Raw genomic sequence first — 17614 nt, 5'->3', positions numbered from 1 at the left:
CCTCCACCGGGCTACAACCTCCCATCAGGTAGTTGTAGACAGCAATGAGGTCACCCCTGAGCATCCTCCAGGCTGCACACCCCCAGCTCCCTCAGCCTCTCCTCATAGGGTTTGTGTTCCAGGCCCCTCACCAGCTTTGTTGCCCTTCTCTGGACACCTTCCAGCACCTCAACATCTCTCTTGAAATGAGGAGCCCAGAACTGGACACAGTACTCAAGGTGTGGCCTGACCAGATATTAGAAAAGATCAACCTCAAAACAGCTCTCATGATCATAGGTGTTTCACTGCATCTCCCTGATAAGCTCTGAACAAACTGCTGTACTTTCTTGTACTTAAATACTGCATTTTAATGAAATAACAAATCACACCAACAAATGTAGCATTTCCTCCCTTGCAAGCTTTACACTTTAAAGTCTCAGTAATAACTTTCAAAAAGTATTTTTCTCTAAAGGACAGGTCTGTAATTTAAAGCACAATACTGTCCAAGTAAAGCGGTATGTAAATACCTGAGTTGCAAATCCTTCTGGAGGAATTAAAGAAAGGTAAATTCAGATTTCAGCTGCTAAAGCGCTCCAAGTTTCTGGGATGGCTTCTGACCCTAAAATGGCAAGTCACACTTCCTCGGGAAAAATGAGCTGGTTTCTGCATTCATTTAATGATTCTCAGGACCTGCTTGATCTCCAAGTCCAACTACATTAGTAACTCTAAACCAGTCTTAGAATCATAGAATCATAGAATCAACCAGGTTGGAAGAGACCTCCAAGATCATCCAGTCCAACCTAGCACCCAGCCCTATCCAGTCAACTAGACCATGGCACTAAGTGCCTCATCCAGTCTTTTCTTGAACACCCCCAGGGACGGTGCCTCCACCACCTCCCTGGGCAGCCCATTCCAATGGGAAATCACTCTCTCTGTGAAGAACTTCTTCCTAACATCCAGCCTATACCTACCCTGGCACAACTTGAGACTGTGTCCCCTTGTTCTATTGCTGGTTGCCTGGGAGAAGAGGCCACCCCCCACCTGGCTACAATGTCCCTTCAGGTAGTTGTAGACAGTAATAAGATCACCCCTGAGCCTCCTCTTCTCCAGGCTAAACAGGCCCAGCTCCCTCAGCCTCTCCTCATAGGGTTTGTGTTCCAGGCCCCTCACCAGCTTTGTTGCCCTTCTCTGGACATGTTCCAGCACCTCAACATCCTTCTTGAATTGAGGGGCCCAGAACTGGACACAGTACTCAAGGCATGGTCTGACCAGTGCTGAGTACAGGGGAAGAATAACCTCCCTTGTCCTACTGGCCACACTGTTCCCGATACAGGCCAGGATGCCATTGGCTCTCTTGGCCACCTGGGCACACTGCTGCCTCATCTTCAGCCCATTATCTATCAGTACCCCCAGGTCCCTTTCCTCCTGGCTGCTCTCCAGCCACTCTGTCCCCAGCCTATAGTGCTGCTTGGGGTTGTTGTGGCCAAAGTGCAGAACCCTGCACTTGGCCTTGTTAAATCTCATCCCATTGGCCTCTGCCCACCCATCCAGCCTGGCAAGGTCCCTCTGCAGGGCTCTCCTACCTTCCAACAGATCAACACCTGCTCCTAGCTTGGTGTCTTCATCCTCTGCCAATCTTTGGGTGCTCAGAGTTATTTTTTACAAAGCATTACTTCTCTTGAAGAACGAGTCTGAACACTTAAAAGTCTGTTATCCCCTGTACAGAGTGGAAGCATTTGACCCATGGAATACGGATACAAGAAAGCAACATCAAAAATCTGCGTGACAGGTAGGTTTCAGCCAAAATAAAGGTAAGTGCCTAGCCAGTGAATACTCCTTCTATAAAATGTCAGTCTTTTGAAACAGCAGCATGTGGGAAGGGGCTCTGGTGCTGGATTTTCAGGCTGACCAGTTTCGTAATTCACTATGCAACCAGGAAAATGCTTACGTCAGCACAAGCGATGGAAACAGGAATCACAATCCCGTTCTTTCATTCAGAGAGGGGCAAAAAAACCTGGCAGTCTCTGGTTAAAGTTACTGCTTAACCTTGCCAGAGAAATGATACCCATGCATTTACTGTTCAGTTATAGCAGCACTCTCTTATTAACTATGGTTTTGATTCTTCTCTCCTTAACTAGACATGGAACAACTTCCTAATCCCTGAAAACAGAGCTAATCAGTAGGCTTTACAGTGACAATCAAGATTAGCAATTGCTGTGGAAAAAGAAGACATGGGAGAAATCAGTTGTCCTGTTATATCTATTTTACACATGCACAGTACACTACTTTAAGGGGCTTCACATGTATCTTGCCTGACAAGCAAGCGGACATAAGGTTTTAGACAAGAAGTGCCAAGGTACTCAGACTGCGTTTTGGGAACGCATAAAATGTGGAGCTGCAACTTCCAGAGACATTTCAAGTTCAGACAATGACGACTCTGCAACACTTCCACCGTAGCAATCACGGGAAAGGCACAGGCGTAAGACCAGAAAAAGCACACTTGGCACATGGACTGCCCAAGGTTGCTTAAACCCCAGGTTCGGCGTCACATGTGCGCAGAGTGCGGGACCCACAGTGCTCACAAGGAACCCCGAGGGAGGGGACGCAGGCTCCTCCGCTCCTACCCCTCAAACACCAGCGGACGAGGAATGCCTTTCGTCCTCCCCCACCTCTCGCCTTCCCGTCACTGACGCGAACCCCCGGCACTGACGCGAACCCCCGGGCCTCCCGTCTCACCCCTGCCAGCCCCCGCCGGTAGCGCCGCTGGAGAGAGTCCGCGGAGGTGCCCAGACCCAACCCGGGACGCGACATGGCGCGCCGCGCGCGCTTGAACAAACCGCCGGCACCAGCCCGCGGCGGACGCTGCCGCGCGGCGACGCACATGCGCAGAGACGCGCGGCGCCTGTAGGGCGGGGCCGGGCGCAGAGACGAGCGGCGCCTGTAGGGCGGGGCCGGGCGCAGAGACGCGCAGCGCCTGTAGGGCGGGGCCGGGCGCCTGTAGGGCGGGGCCAGGCGCAGAGACGCGCAGCGCCTGTAGGGCGGGGCCAGGCGCAGAGACGCGCGGCGCCTGTAGGGCGGGGCCAGGCGCAGCGGTTGCCTTGAGCAGGACGCAGAGGTCGGTAGCTGCTGTCGCCGTGACCGTGCCGTGAGCGCAGCGCTGTTAGGGCAGCTGCCTGCCGCTTTTCGCCGTAGGAGAGAACCGCCAGAACAGCCACTGTTTCCCTCCTCAAGCAGGGGGACAGCGCCAGCCACAGCAGGACTTTTTTCCAGTCTAGGAGGCATTAAAAAACAGAACAACCCAAACCCGGCCACAAACAAGAAAAGTAACCAGCCTAACAGAAAACTCGAATAAATCCTTATGAAGATTAAAGCTGAGCATACAAGTTAAATATTTCCAACTTTACGGACCATGTCAAATTGATTACCTTGAGAATGCCGGCACTGAGCTGTATACTGAAAATTTAAAAGCCCTCACATTCACAGTACTCAAAACGACCCTGGCACATAGAAGCTAAAATTACTCCACTCTGGACCCAGTTATGGGAAGTGCCCGCAGACAGCAGACGCTGAGAAGAGCAGGAGAGCAAGAGGAAGTAGTAGAGGCTGCTACATTTCATGTAAAATCCCAGTGTTACCATTGTGTTTAGCGCTGCAGGAAGGCAGTTGGAAACACCCTGTGCACAAAAAGAATTTGGTATTTTGCTAGTGATTAGTACCAATCAAAACATTCTCAAGCTTTCAGCTGTTAAAGTGCTATTCAGAAACTTTAGGCAGCACAAAGCAATGTCTACCTGCCAGCTTCATCGGCTTGCCTTCCCTACATTAGCACAAGCATTACATTTCAAAGGCCTTCACTTTGCTGACCAACCATTACCGGCTGCTATTTCCACACTCGAAACAGATTTACAAAAGCAGGAAGACAGATTGCCCAAGTTTATTTTTGTAAACAAATCAAAGTGAAGACAAGACATTTATTTTAACAAGACTAAGATTTATTTTTAAAATTTGACATTTAATACAAATATGGCAGGATAACAGAAATACACCTGAAATATGCCAGTGTCTGAACTCTTTAACATGCAAAAAAATCAATTAGAACACATAAAAAACCCAACTATCGGGTGTAATTTTACATTTATACATCAGAAGTGTCCATTTTGAGTTGAAATAATTAGCAACATCTAAATACTGATTTATACCACTAGAACATCTGTATACTCAAAGTAATAACTCTATATTTGCCCACAGTCTGTAATGACAATTCTTCCATTTACTCGCCCTTCAGAAGAACCAAAGGATTCAATCTTTTTCACAACATCCATTCCATCTTTCACAAATCCAAATACTACATGCTTGAAGTCCAAGTGTTCTGCTTTTTTAAGTGTTATGAAGAACTGGGAGTTATTTGTATCTCTGCCCTTATTTGCCATTGACAACAATCCAGGACCAGTGTGTTTCACTTCAAAGTTCTCATCTTCAAATGCCGCTCCATAAATTGATCGCCCTCCTGTTCCATCATGGTTAGTTATATCGCCTCCCTTAAAAACAAAAGGGCCCACCATTAATTTAGAAGTCCTGAAACAAACTAATAGCACAATCATACTCCACTTCAACATTAAAAGACTTTGGAAAATCACATTAAGTTTTCACAACTACCATATTTACTTGGATATACAAGTCTCCAGCTCCTGCAGCTTTGTTCATGGTATTGGAAACAGTAGGGGAAAAGTTTATCCCTTGTTTATTCTCACCACACTATTTTTTTTATCTTCCTGCTTCTCTAGGCCTGTCTTTCCCACTGCCTACTTCCTGCATCACATGGCCCTATAACAGAGTTAATTTCCTTCCTCACAGCTGGTGCAATGCTATGTCTTGGATTTAGTATAAGGATAATGTTGGTAACAGATTGATGATTTAGTTGTTGCTAAGTAACTTACGCATTTTTCAGTTTCCTGTGCTCTGCCAGTCTGCAGAAGCTGAGAGGAAACATGGCCAGGACCACTGACTTAGACTAGACAAAGGGATTTAGCTACCAGGCAATAAGCAAATGCACTATGCATCACTGGTATTTTTTTGTCTTTTATTTCTGTTACATACCTTTTAGTTACTATTAATATATTTTTTATCATATTTAATTTTATTCCATGCTTCGTATCTCAACACAGGAGTTTTAGTTTTTCCCTCCTACCTGTTAGTTGCCAGGTGCAGTTAAACCACAACACCCTGATAGCTAGCTCCTGTGTTATTTCACAGGAGGCTCATCCTGCAGGCACAGAATTGATCACCCTGAAGATGGCTAAAGCACTAGTGACCATTAATTTCTTGTTTCAGTGGAGGTCACCATTTTTGCCACACAGCTGCTTATTGAGGAGAGCAGTCACTGCTAGTGAGCAGCGTCTTCTGTCTGCAAGGCAACATACTTCTGGCTCCTGATTATTTGACCATAAAGGCAACAGTACAGATTATCCTATCTTTAAAGGAAAGCCTTGTCACTGACAAGCTTCTCAGTGCACCTGGAGAAAGTCTAGGCAAAGCAGAGCTAACTTAGAATGCAGTCATTTCATGTGTTAGAAGATTGCTCTTTGTCAGGGTACATACCATCTTTTAAGATCATTAACTGTACCACAGTTTTAAAAGAAAGTCTGCTCCTTACAGATTGCGGAATATTTTCCAAACAAGAGTAAACCCTAAAGGGCTTTCCTTACTAGAAAGGCAGAGAGTTTTAACAGAGGAGTCATAAAGCTCATACTTCAGGCACAGGGGACACCTAATCAAGACTTGAAAATTTTTTATCTTGATGACGAGTGATTCACATGTTGCTGTCTGCTTCTGAGTTTGTAGAAGGTTGTGCCTCCTCAGCGATGTAGTGACATTAGTGTAGCACATAAAGAAGTTAGTTCATTCTGCCTGCTGCGAGTTGCTAACCTCATTGAATTACTGGTGAGAATTTTAGGAATTAAAAAGTTCTAGCTATCTAAGCCATGACCAATCTCTTAAGTCTTTAGCATTTATGAAGAACCTGATACTGTTACTAAATGCACACAAAAGGTCCAAACCCACTACCTACATGGGCATTCAAATCTACCTCCTGGCAGGTAAAGCAGTTAAAAAAAAAAACAAACATACATAATTGTTAGATTATGTATCTTTGGATTAAGCCACTACATAATTGTTAGATCATGAAGACTTTTTAGATAGAAACTTGAGCATTCAAAGTACCTGGGATATCAGTTTTAGAGTGCAAATTATCTCAAATAAAGAGCGTACTTTTAAAATGGAAAAGAAGCCTAGAAAGTTCTTTTTGCTGGTGAACAGAGAGAAGTTCATCTCTGTAGAGACAGAAGGCTGAGCAGGAGTTTTGAGAACTCCTACTTTCCTTGGTGCTGCTGTTCAGCACCACAAGAGGAGATCTCTCTTTTCCCTTCAACACCAACATCGCAGCACAAGATAACAGTAAAGTAGCAGGCAGCTGGCAGACAAAAGGTTAAAAAGCATTTGGTTTACAGCAGCATACTCTGCTGGCACCATTTCTCGTCTCCTTGTAGGGAAAAGGCAGGTTAGAGTATCTTGCATACTGGATTCATGCTGCCAACACAAACTTGCTTTGATGTATAAGTAATTTTTTTGAAGGGTCATTATTAGTGTTAGTCAAGATGCATTTTGTCTCAGTGAAGAGTCATCTCGTTATGCTTACCTGACACACAAAGTCTGTGATTATCCTGTGAAAGATGGAGTTCTTGTATCCATAACCTTTTTCTCCTGTGCAAAGGGCTCTGAAATTTTCAGCAGTTCGGGGGACAATATTTGAAAACAGCTCCATGGTTATGCGTCCTAACGTCTCATCATTAGCAGAAACTTCAAAATACACAATGGGATTGGTGTCCTTTGACAGTCCTGCAGCCAGAGATAAATGTCCCTTCTGTAATTCTGACAAGCTTTGCTGGCATTCTTCAAACCTCCTCTTGAAAGAATTAGCCATTTCTTGGCTTTTAAATCTCACTGCAAGTTGTTCTACTTTTCCTTCATGATCTGAAAAAAAAAAAAATCGGAGAACAGGTTACTTTAGTTGTATTCAGTAGAGTCAGAAACGAGTATGTTTTGTTTTATATAATCATCAAGGAAAAAGCCACAAGAACTACACCTAACCACAAAACCAAAAAACACCTAAAAAAACATCTCACCGGCATAATCTGTGGCTGTCCAAATGAAAGCATTATTCGATGTATCAGAGGGCACTAAGTTCATTTCTTTGGTAATGATGTGGTTTGCACAGACTTTAAAAACTTGGTCTCTCCTCATCAGGACTCTGTAGTACTTCTTCTGTGTATGGAAGAGTATCTTGATCTCTCCAACACCACGCTCCTTCCACTGAACAGCATCCCTGTCCCATCTGTAAAGTTTTGCCCTCTCTTTGAAGAGAATTTCCTCATCTTCTTCTCCAGATTTTACCTCCACCTGAAAAACAGCACAGTACTCAATTTCCCAAAGAGCTGCTGTAACTGATGATGAATAGTACTTCATACAGTTGATTTTGACATATTACAATGGAAAATTTTTCAGTGTGTTCCTTTGTCCAACACCATATCCATCATACACCAAAATGAGTCAGAAGTCTAGCATTTTCAGAATTTAGAAGCTCAACACATGCTACTGTAATTCTAGCACTGCAATACTACTTGCTGTACTCCATACACTTTTAATAGATGCTTACTGCTTTGAAGGTGATTTCTGGCTTTTTGTGAGGTTTCATTTCGTTTTTTTTAAGTGGATTCTTTGTGTGCATGTCTGTGCACAAAACCCACAAAACCTCCACAGGATCAAGTGTTTTAAAAAAGTTTCAGGTTTGCTGAATAATGTATACAGTGAAAGTAAAGATGCATTACTCTTATTATTCCAGACAGTACCTTTTGAACATTGTTACAGAACTTGGTATTTAAGTTTGAATAGAATGAACATCAACTGAGTTTAACAAGCTGAACACTGACACTCATAACTCTTTCTCAGTTCATGCATGCATGTTACTGGTATCTAACTTCCTTAACGCATCTTCCAAACATAAGGAACACTTGAGAGAACTACAGAAATATCTAACTATTTGTTCAGGGAAAAAATGAGACTTGAGAAGCAGGAAGGCAATAAAAAAAAAAAAATCACAGGAGTCATAAAACATAGATGAATAAAACCATACCAAATTTTGAGTAAGATGGTTAAAGTTATGTTACAAACTACACAGATTCATAGAATGGCTTGGGTTGGAAGGGACCTTTTTAAAGAACATCTAGTTCCAATGCACCTTCCACTAGATGAAGTTGCTCAAGGCCTTCTCCAACCTGACCTTGAACACTTCCAGGGAGGAGGCTTCCATGACCTTCCTGGACAACCTGTTGCAGCATCTCACCTTCCTTATTATAAGGAATTTTTCTTCCTAATATCCAGTCCAAACCTGCCCTCCTCATGTCTGAATCCATTCCCTCTTTTCCTATCACTACAAGCCCTTGTAAAAAGTCCCTTTACAGCTTTCTTGTGGGCCACTTTCAGGTACTGAAAAGCTGCTATGAGGTCTCCCCAGAGTCTTCTATTTTCCTGACTGCACAGCCCCAGCTCTCTCATCCTGTCCCCATCAGGGAGGTGCTCCAGTCCTCTGATCACCTTTCTGGACCTGCTCCAGCAGTTCCACGTCCTTATGCTGGGGGCACCAGAACTGGGCACTTCATTTATTTGGGCTCTGTCTCACATAATAAATACTATTTTAAGTTAGTATAATGGCTACAGGAAAGCCACAGGAGAGGACAGTACCATCAAGAGAGTCTGAAATGGTTTTAGGTATGCTGTGGACAAATCCAAAATCAATACAGGAATGACTGTTTAAAAGACTACCTTCAAAGCTGAAGATTGTTCTACATCTTGAAAAGCATTTTCAGACTAACAAGGTATGGCGGATGCACCTGACTCCCCAGCCCTCCTTCATTACTGCTGTCATGTATACACTTTGGTCAACAGGTGAGGCCCCTTCAGCTGGTGGACAAAGCTGTCAGCCAATGAGATGCTTTAGTCCAATGTGATGTTTTGTCATATATCGTCCCAACCCCCAGGTCAACTTGGGTATTAAATGGAGCACTATTACCAGAAGTCATTTTGAGTCCTCTGTGGAGCAGCAGATCTGCAACACAGGGTTCTCTCTGTGGCAAGGGTTGCCTGCCTTGAATATTTACTGAGTTTAATGCAAGGGCACTCAACTAGTGAGTGGACAAATTACAAAAGCTGTTAGGTGATCCTTGTCATAGCTCTGCTCATGCAGAGTTTTGCTGTTCCATAGCCAAATATGAGCCAACTCGTGGTAGCAATAGATACTTTCTTGCAATAAACAATAGTTGTGGTTTTATCTCTGATGGTCGGTGGTTTTGTTCCCCGACACAAAGTTAGTCCACCTAGCCTTCAGGTGAGGTTAACTGTACTACCTCTCTACTGTTTGGGGATTCTAGAAATCTCTTGCCTTGTACTAACAGAACCTACAAATCACTGATACAAAGCCAGAGCTGAACTGTATAAGCACTAACAATTACCGAGTTCCTCTCCTTGGTTTTCAACTGTGCTACAAAGAATCCATTTTAGCTTTTACAAGTTGCATGCACATATGTGCATATTGATCAATGCTCAAAGTATGATGAAATAAATGACAATTTTGGCTGATGCACCAGACCTCCCCAGAGCTAAGCTGTGCTAGGATTTATATGGCAGGTGTTTCTACATAGGCAGTTCAAAAAATACAGGACCAAGTATACAACGCAGAAAGTGAAGTTAGTTAAACAAAACTGTTTTTAATACAGCACACATGCTTCTTTATGTCATCATGTATTAGAAAAGTCACCTTACCTCTGGTAAGGACACAATTGGTTCAAAGTGGATATCATCACTATGTACCACCTCATCATCGCTACCACCACCATTTTCATCTGCTTTATGGGCTGTCTCTCCAAACACAGCTGCTCCAGTATTGGCCCATTTGAAGTTTTTATCTGCAATTAGGAAAGTTACATTTTAAGCTTTGTATAGCTCTTTCTTCCTGACAAAGACTTCTGAAAACCTATTGTTAGTTGATCAACTAGCAGAAACTTTGGTGCACAGAAGGTATGTTGTATGGAGCAGAATTCCAGCTAAGTCTGTCTCAGAGATTAGTTTAACTCACCTTTCGAGCCAAAAGCAAAGTCTCCAGAGTTTTTGGAAGCCAGATCTGCAAATGACAAGCCTGCAGCATTGCTGAAACCAAATGAGATGACTCTGTTTTCTGTCAAATAAGCAAAGAAAGTTAAAAATTTTTCTCTTTTGTGTTTTTTTTTTAAGTGTTGTTTGTGTATCAAGACTGCATGACATTTTCAGCATGTTACTTCTGTACAGATTCACAGAACTGCAGTATTTAACAGTAACTTGAACATATATATAAACTGTACTAGACATTAGCACTGCTCTGTAGCACTACACTGGAGCCCACCAGAATGACACACATAATTATTCTATTCCCCAATCATACTCTAGGTAGATCAATTTTCATATTTCTAATTCAGTAGTGATACTGCTTCTCTCCAAGGCAGCAACTACACTGGATAAACTGATACACAGAAAACCATACTTTCCTTCCCACACAGAAGCAGAACACACCACTGACATTACCTTGTGTTGACTCTGAGCACTCTGAATCACCTTTCTTAGTTGACAAGTCTACAGGTTTCTCATCAGATCCTGATACACGCATAGTTCCTGTGGTGGAATACGTTTCTTCATTGTTGGTTGCTGACTGGACAAACACTGTCACCTCACTGGCTGCTTGAACAGGTACTTCTTCCTTATCAGTACCGACTAAGTCAGTTGAGCTTGTGACCTCATTTTCCTGAGATTAATAGAAGGAGTAAAGTAATAAGCAAATAAGCCAGAAGAGCCTAGTATTCAAGCTGCCTCCTCAGGAGACTAAGAACAGTCATTTCAGATAAGAGCACTACCAATTCAAAAAACTGTTGTAAACTTTCGGAAAATTTTCACTGACACACAAAGGCATAAACTTGACAAGAGACTGAAGTACCTTTGAAGCTGCATGCTTTCAACTATTAGGAGTGTTTTTACTAGCCAAAGCCATTTGAGAACAGCTGTACCTTCTCCTTCCAAGGAACTTAAGACCTAAGCTTCCTCTTTAATGTTGCCAAAGACTTGAGGCATAGCCACAAGAGTCAAATATCTTTTCTCCACTGGATGTTTTAGTTCTTACAAGGTGGAAACTCTGTCAAGGCTCACATGTATAGGAAGTAATAGTACACATTTAATGACAAAAAAAGTTAGTAAAGGTTTTTAGTTCTTACTTTCGTTTCTTGAATTTCACCTTCTCTCTGAAAGTCTTCTGGACTGTTATCCTCAGCACCACTGCTGACCCCATCGGCAGATGTAGAAGGAACCTGCAGAGTTTCTGCTTCAGCTCCATCCTCAGGAGCTGGTTTCTTTTCCATAGTACCAGCATGAACTCTTTCATTGTCCAATTCATTTTTTCCTATGATGTTTTCCACAAAAAAAAAGAAGTTAGCAGAAAACTGCTAAATACTGAAGCAATTACTGGCATGTGTACTATAATCTCATGACTGCCAGTGCAACTTCAAGTAAGACTTGGAGTTTTTTGGACAGCACTACTGCTTAAGCAGTGGAAGTGAAGACTAGCTTAACTCCACTCCTGCTGACTAGAATTGGAGATTCATCATTGGTCTTCTACTACTATCAGGAAATTTCTATGCAATGAACTATTCAGTCTTGTAGCTGCCTTCAACATTTGCTTATTTCAGATGTCTCAATACACATCACCTCTTTCTAGCACACATCCTCAAAAAAAACCGTCTAATTTCTGGAATTGTCTACCCAGACTTTCAGTTACACAACACTGAAGTATGAGGGACAGTCAAAGTAGACAAATGCAAGGAGCAAATTCAATCTTCTACACCTATATTTTCAGTACAAAACCCAATTATTTGTAATTAAACAGTATTAACTCAGAAGCTTAACTTAAATTGACTATCAGGAGAAGTAGCAAGTGTTTGCAGATATACAACTTTTGTCTTGTACAGTATCATGCCAAGCTGAATTCTTCATATTCAGAAGAGGCTCGAGGTAGGAAGAAACTTTGATGTTCTTGTTTGGAGGCCATCTGAAATGTACATTGCTCATTTAGCTGTCAGATTACCGCTAACTACCAGTTGAATGTGCTGAGCTTAAAGTTGTATTTTGAGATGCTGCTTTTCTGCTGCTAGCATCAGTGCTTCTATCTCAGGAAACAAAATTATTTGTAGTATGCCCACGTGGAATTCATATTTGGAGGCTATGTCTCAGCACATAAGACATTTTCAGCATTAAGACATACCTTTCACAGGATCTTGTAATTTCTTTTTCTTTTCTGAATCACTGGGATAGAGTCTTCCATTAAGTTTTCTCACAGCTGTTTCATAGTCTTCATCTTAAATACAGTAAACAAGCATTAGGTTCTCAAGCATCCTCTAAGTACAGAAAAGTCTGTGAAGCTTTTCCAACTTGCAAGCCTAGCAAGCATGTGCATTTTTTGCTTATATCTATGTTATTACCACTTTTTTCAGTCTTGAATATTACAGATGCAAGACACAGACATCTGTAACAACCACGTTTGCAGAATACACATTTCTTTTTGACTGATTTTACTAATATTACCACTAAACAGACTGTGAAGGAAGACTGAAAATATTTTATAGAAAAGTAAGCAAGCACAAGTTATTTGAGGGAGTGGATTTTTCCCATTTTCTATGTCATTCAATGCTTCAGAACTTCTATTTAACATATGTGCTGCTGAATGGATCAAGAATAATTTGGCTGCATTTGATATAAAGTATGTCATTTTAGTGTCAGATATTTGCTTTAAAAGAAGAAATAAGCCTTTAGGCCAGCATTTATGTGTTCTGAGCACGTTCCCTTTTGTATTGCTTCTATAATTATTTCGAGAGACAAATACAAGTCACTGGCTGAAATGAGATTAGGCTCAAATATTCAATGACCTAGCCTTACCTAACCAACTGCATTGGTATTATGAATGTCAACACCTCTAAGACAACAACACAAAATTCCTTGTAGTCATTCCTGGTATTCCACTGTAGCATTCTTCTTTGAAGAGCTGAGTGATCATCTTTGGAAGTAAGGAAGATTACTTCCCACTGGTCCAAACAAAACTTGTGAGTGTCTAAGAGTTCCAAGAGTATTCACAAACTAAAGTTGGAAGGTATGCATAAGGACCCAGACTCCCTGTTCCTTGCAGGATTAACTAAAACTAAACCAACCATGTGACTAAGTGCATCATCTAGATATTTCTTGTCTATTCCAGAGACCAGTATTCCTTCAGTGAAGAATCTTGTCCTAGTGCCCAATCTGAAGTTCCCCTGACAGCTTCATTCAGTTTCTTCATGTTCTATGCCTGGTCACCAGATTAAAATCAGCACCTCCTCTTCAGTTGCCCACTTTGAGGAAATTGTAGGTTACCTCTCAGCCTTCTCCTCCCCAAGCTACACCAAGTGACATCTGCTGCTCTGTGTTAAGTCTGGCCCTCACAGCCTTTCACCATCCTGGTCACCCTCCTCTGAATACCCTCTATTAGTTTGATGTCCTCACACTGAAGCACCCAGAACTGCACATAGTGCTTGAGATGGGCCACACCAGTGCAACATATCACACTCTTTCCCCACAAAAAGACAACACAGAGATCAACTTTAGCACTCCTTACCATCATCCTCGTCACTCACGTATCCAGGCTTGTTCTTGTAACAGAAGAATGTTGCAGGTAGCTTGAGAAAGCCAGCAAGAGCTCTCTGTTCAGGGGTGGGTGTTAACTCATAAACTATTGTAACCTCATCAGATGGAAGGCAGTCTTCTGGTGTCGTCTTCTCAGCTTTTCACAGAAATGGAACAAAATAGAATAATTTCAGAACAGGAATTAACATTAGCTCCATATTGCCACTACTGCAGAACAGAATTGATTCTAAGATAGTCATAAATACATTTGAAGCCTGTGTATGTTTTGTTAATTCTCAAGAAAAAAAAAAAAATCAAAGCTACAGGTTAACAGAAGAAGGCATTTTGTGAAAATTTCAGAAATTCTAACCTGTACGCCCATCTACAACTCTATCTACTGCTTTTGGAGTTCAGGAACTGAAACAGAACAGCCCGAGTCTTTGTATCCATCTTGTCAAACAAAACAGGACTATAGGGAAGTGGGATAGTAAGTGCTGTCTAGAAGTAGAGCAGTAAACACTTCAGGCCTGAAAAATGTAACATGTCCTATTGCATCACTTAAAGTGTTTTCAGTTGTAGAAGACATTAAACAGCAACTGAATAAAATTACCTATGGAAAATATTATTTTATTAGCTTATATCAACTTACTGTAATAGCTGTGGTTCTACTCTTGCAAATGTGAAGTAATTTTTACTCATGCCTTGTTGAATAACAACAAAAATATTGCTCTCATCCTGTTTAACTAGCTTTTCCAGCAAGAAACAGGACCACTATCAACTTTATTATACAGCTTTTTCCTCCTCTCTTCTTCAACATTAAGTTGCCTGTTCCACTTGTACTGAAAACACAGAGCATAATCAAAGGCCAAAGCTCCCCCATACTCTGATAGCAGTTTAAGTGTCATGTATTCTTTGGCTGGTGTTTGTTAGAGCTGGGTTTTAGTGTTGTTTTGGAAGGAGTTTGGGGAAAAATGCACAAGGAAGCTTTGTTAAACTATAAGAATTACCCCATAAGCACGTCAACCTCTTCGTGTCTGCTGTTTCTAAGAACTATTTTATTGTACTATGTAGTGTTTTAAGGCTTACTGGAATATTCTAATGAGAGAAATTAGATAATTGGTTGTAAAAGAATAAAAACATCTACATCACTCATTGGTTTGCTATAAGTATAAAAAGCCCATGTGTATACAATTCTTTTTTCTTTGCTTTTGGGCACTGGATCTCCTCACTTTTCTCTCTGATGTCTTCTGCTAACCTTGACTGACCAGATAAAGGGTGACCTTGTCCCCATCTGAATTTCTGTATTATTCTGAAATTGTACATAATTGTAAATACATGTAAATATATTGTGTACATATGCTTGCAAATTTAGCTTTGCTGTATACACAGCTTTATCTTACTTCCAATCTGTCTGAGCTGGTCTGGTAAATTTCAAATGGGGTGGAGGGGGCGAAAGGGGAGGTCAATTTGTTTGTTAATGGTTTGAGTTAAACTATTGAGCAGAATTTTATCTCAAAAGCTGACTGTTCTTTTAAGCAGAAAATACCTGATAAGTTTGTGGCACAACTTAGTCAGTGGGAACCTAAATCTTCTGCTTGGAATCAGACTATTACTCAGTTCCAGAGGAACACCAATTTTCCTGCTCATGCAATTCGGATTTCATTGCAAGATGAGGTAAGGACAAAAGATTAATGTTTACAGGTGTGACCCTTGATGCTGTGGCACAACTACTGCACTAGAACAAATCTGCCTTTCAGAAGTAGTTTTCCCACTTGTATCTTCCATTAAATTAAGTGCAATAAGGAATAGAATAAAAGCAAACCACAAATAACACTTTAAATCGTAATCTTGTTTTCTAAGTATTCCTTCTCCGATCTTTGCCCTAACTTTCTGATGGTAATTAATCATTTCAGGCAATTATATAACAGTGTAGCTGAAACTCATTACCAGCACATACAGTCTTGCAGGCTAATCTTTTTTGCTCAATTTGTTTAGATCAATAACTCTGAGCTTGTGTAAAGTAAATGTACAATAAAATTCCTGAACAGCAAGTTTCTTAAGTTCATACCATGACAGCAGGCTACAGATGTTTTCATGTATTTTTTAAGAATCTTTAAAAAAAAAAAAAATCACTAACCCTAGCTGATTTAAGAATTAGGAGTAAATCTAGTACAGTGTTATGAAGATCACAGGATCAAAGAAACATTCAGGTTAGAAAAGACCCTCAGAATCACCAAGCCCATCAAGATACGCAGGTATATCCTGCCTATTGGGATGTGTTGGGATCTCCAAGGTCAATTAAGTGTCTCATGTGGACAAAGTTTGCACAAAGATCATTAGAGAGGTTTATGTGTATTTAGCCTTATTGCCATTCAAGGTCCCAGCAAAGTACTACTTTTTGATTAAAGAATTTTCAAAAACTATCATTGACACAAAAAAAGAATATTCTTCCAAAGTTAGTCATGTAGATGGCAAAAGGGTGAACTTCCTTTAACCCAATCAGTATAAAGCTAGGTAGAAGACAACTGCAACAGATCAATGGTAGAATAAGTCATATTCGACAGACAGCATTCCCAAAGAATTATCACACAGACTCTTTCAGTACCATTTGTGCAAACTAGCTGAATAACAAAAATACATTAAAAAGTAATTTTGGATTAATCCACAAGTAAGGTTCTCCATGAAGATGGGCTATCTAACATTGCTTTAAGATTCAAGTGTTCCAAACATACCTCGAGGTGATGAAAGGGTTCAACAAATATTAAGATTACATTTGTCCTGAAAAAACTGAGCAAGATGCTCTCTGTTTAAGTCAGTTTCTACTCACCCTCCCTATAGTTAAATTTTCTTGTTCAAAAATGATGCAACCAGCCTAAACATATCCTCAAAGCAGCTGTAAAGCAAAGAGCCATGCATACATACAATAGAATCTTAAAAGTGTTGTAATAGAACTTTCTCCTTGGGATAAAAATAAATATGTTGTTAGCATACAGGAGGAGCAAAAGAAAGAACATTGCCATACACAGCAGTATTTTTCACTGGCATCTTCTATTTCTGCCTTTGCTTCAACCAAGATTAATACTAGGTAGGCCTAAACAGCCACAATACTTTTCTGTCATGCATACATTACATGTAGCAGTGAATATTTGATGGATGCAAGAGAAAAGCACCAGAGTTTAAACCTTAATGCATGTAACTGACACCATAACTAAGCAACTGACATAACTTTGAGTCAAACTTGTAAAGCACTTCTGTATGCAAACCTCATGATCTGACCAGGGAAAAACTCTAGTACTTCTGACATGAAGATGCAGAATAATTGAGCTTAGCTTTGAGTATTTCTCTAACACAACTTGGAAGCTGCTCCCCTAAAGACGGTTCCCATGAAAAAGGCTCAGGTTAAATTTGCATTAAGATTAGAGCAAATCACATTAAGGAGTCTTCACAGTCAGAGGTCAACACCAAGTCACCCAAAAACTACACTGAAGGCAATTACCAACTGTAAGTAAATCAGTAAGTGTACAATCTTTCCTAGTTATCAGAAAAGTAGAAGCAAAGGACAGTCTTAAATATCAGAAAGACTTATTTTGTTTGGTTAGTTCTTCTAAATAAATAAGCACACATCTGACCCCACACCAGCTGGATATACAAATAGGCTCCATTTGAGGTAGCAAAAAGTTCTTGCACAGGATACTTAAGCACTTCATATTACAGATATCAAGTGATGAAAATAAGCCCGAGTTGTTAATAGACTTCATGCACAGGAATACTCAAACCCACAAAACAGTTGACTTCAGACTGTATGTACAGGAGTTCAGTGCTCTAAATAAGAACAGGCATTATAGAAACACAATTT

General features: G+C 41.0%; 2 protein-coding genes across 2 annotated transcripts in view; both read right to left on the bottom strand.

The window, feature by feature from the left end:
- The window catches only part of CCDC138 (coiled-coil domain containing 138), a 43963-nt gene extending 41194 nt beyond the window's left edge, over nucleotides 1-2769 (bottom strand). Inside the window, exon 1 of the mRNA XM_064144028.1 lies at nucleotides 2716-2769. The gene's annotated coding sequence lies outside the window, so the exon portion shown is untranslated. The remainder of the gene's footprint in view (nucleotides 1-2715) is intronic.
- Nucleotides 2770-3949: 1180 nt separating this feature from the next.
- The window catches only part of RGPD4 (RANBP2 like and GRIP domain containing 4), a 34911-nt gene continuing 21246 nt past the window's right edge, over nucleotides 3950-17614 (bottom strand). The window contains exons 21-29 of the mRNA XM_064143668.1: nucleotides 13751-13915; nucleotides 12371-12463; nucleotides 11328-11512; nucleotides 10648-10864; nucleotides 10166-10264; nucleotides 9853-9995; nucleotides 7161-7434; nucleotides 6674-7008; nucleotides 3950-4517 (exon numbers count right to left, since the gene is read on the bottom strand). Of these exons, the coding sequence (XP_063999738.1) occupies nucleotides 4212-4517; nucleotides 6674-7008; nucleotides 7161-7434; nucleotides 9853-9995; nucleotides 10166-10264; nucleotides 10648-10864; nucleotides 11328-11512; nucleotides 12371-12463; nucleotides 13751-13915 (1817 nt within the window). The 3' untranslated portion in view covers nucleotides 3950-4211. The remainder of the gene's footprint in view (nucleotides 4518-6673; nucleotides 7009-7160; nucleotides 7435-9852; nucleotides 9996-10165; nucleotides 10265-10647; nucleotides 10865-11327; nucleotides 11513-12370; nucleotides 12464-13750; nucleotides 13916-17614) is intronic.

This window comes from Pogoniulus pusillus, chromosome 5 (assembly GCF_015220805.1).
Source record: "Pogoniulus pusillus isolate bPogPus1 chromosome 5, bPogPus1.pri, whole genome shotgun sequence".
Classification (NCBI taxonomy): Eukaryota; Metazoa; Chordata; class Aves; order Piciformes; family Lybiidae; genus Pogoniulus; species Pogoniulus pusillus.
The sequence above is the reverse complement of the archived record's forward strand: the minus strand, read 5'-3'. Positions and strand labels throughout refer to the sequence as shown.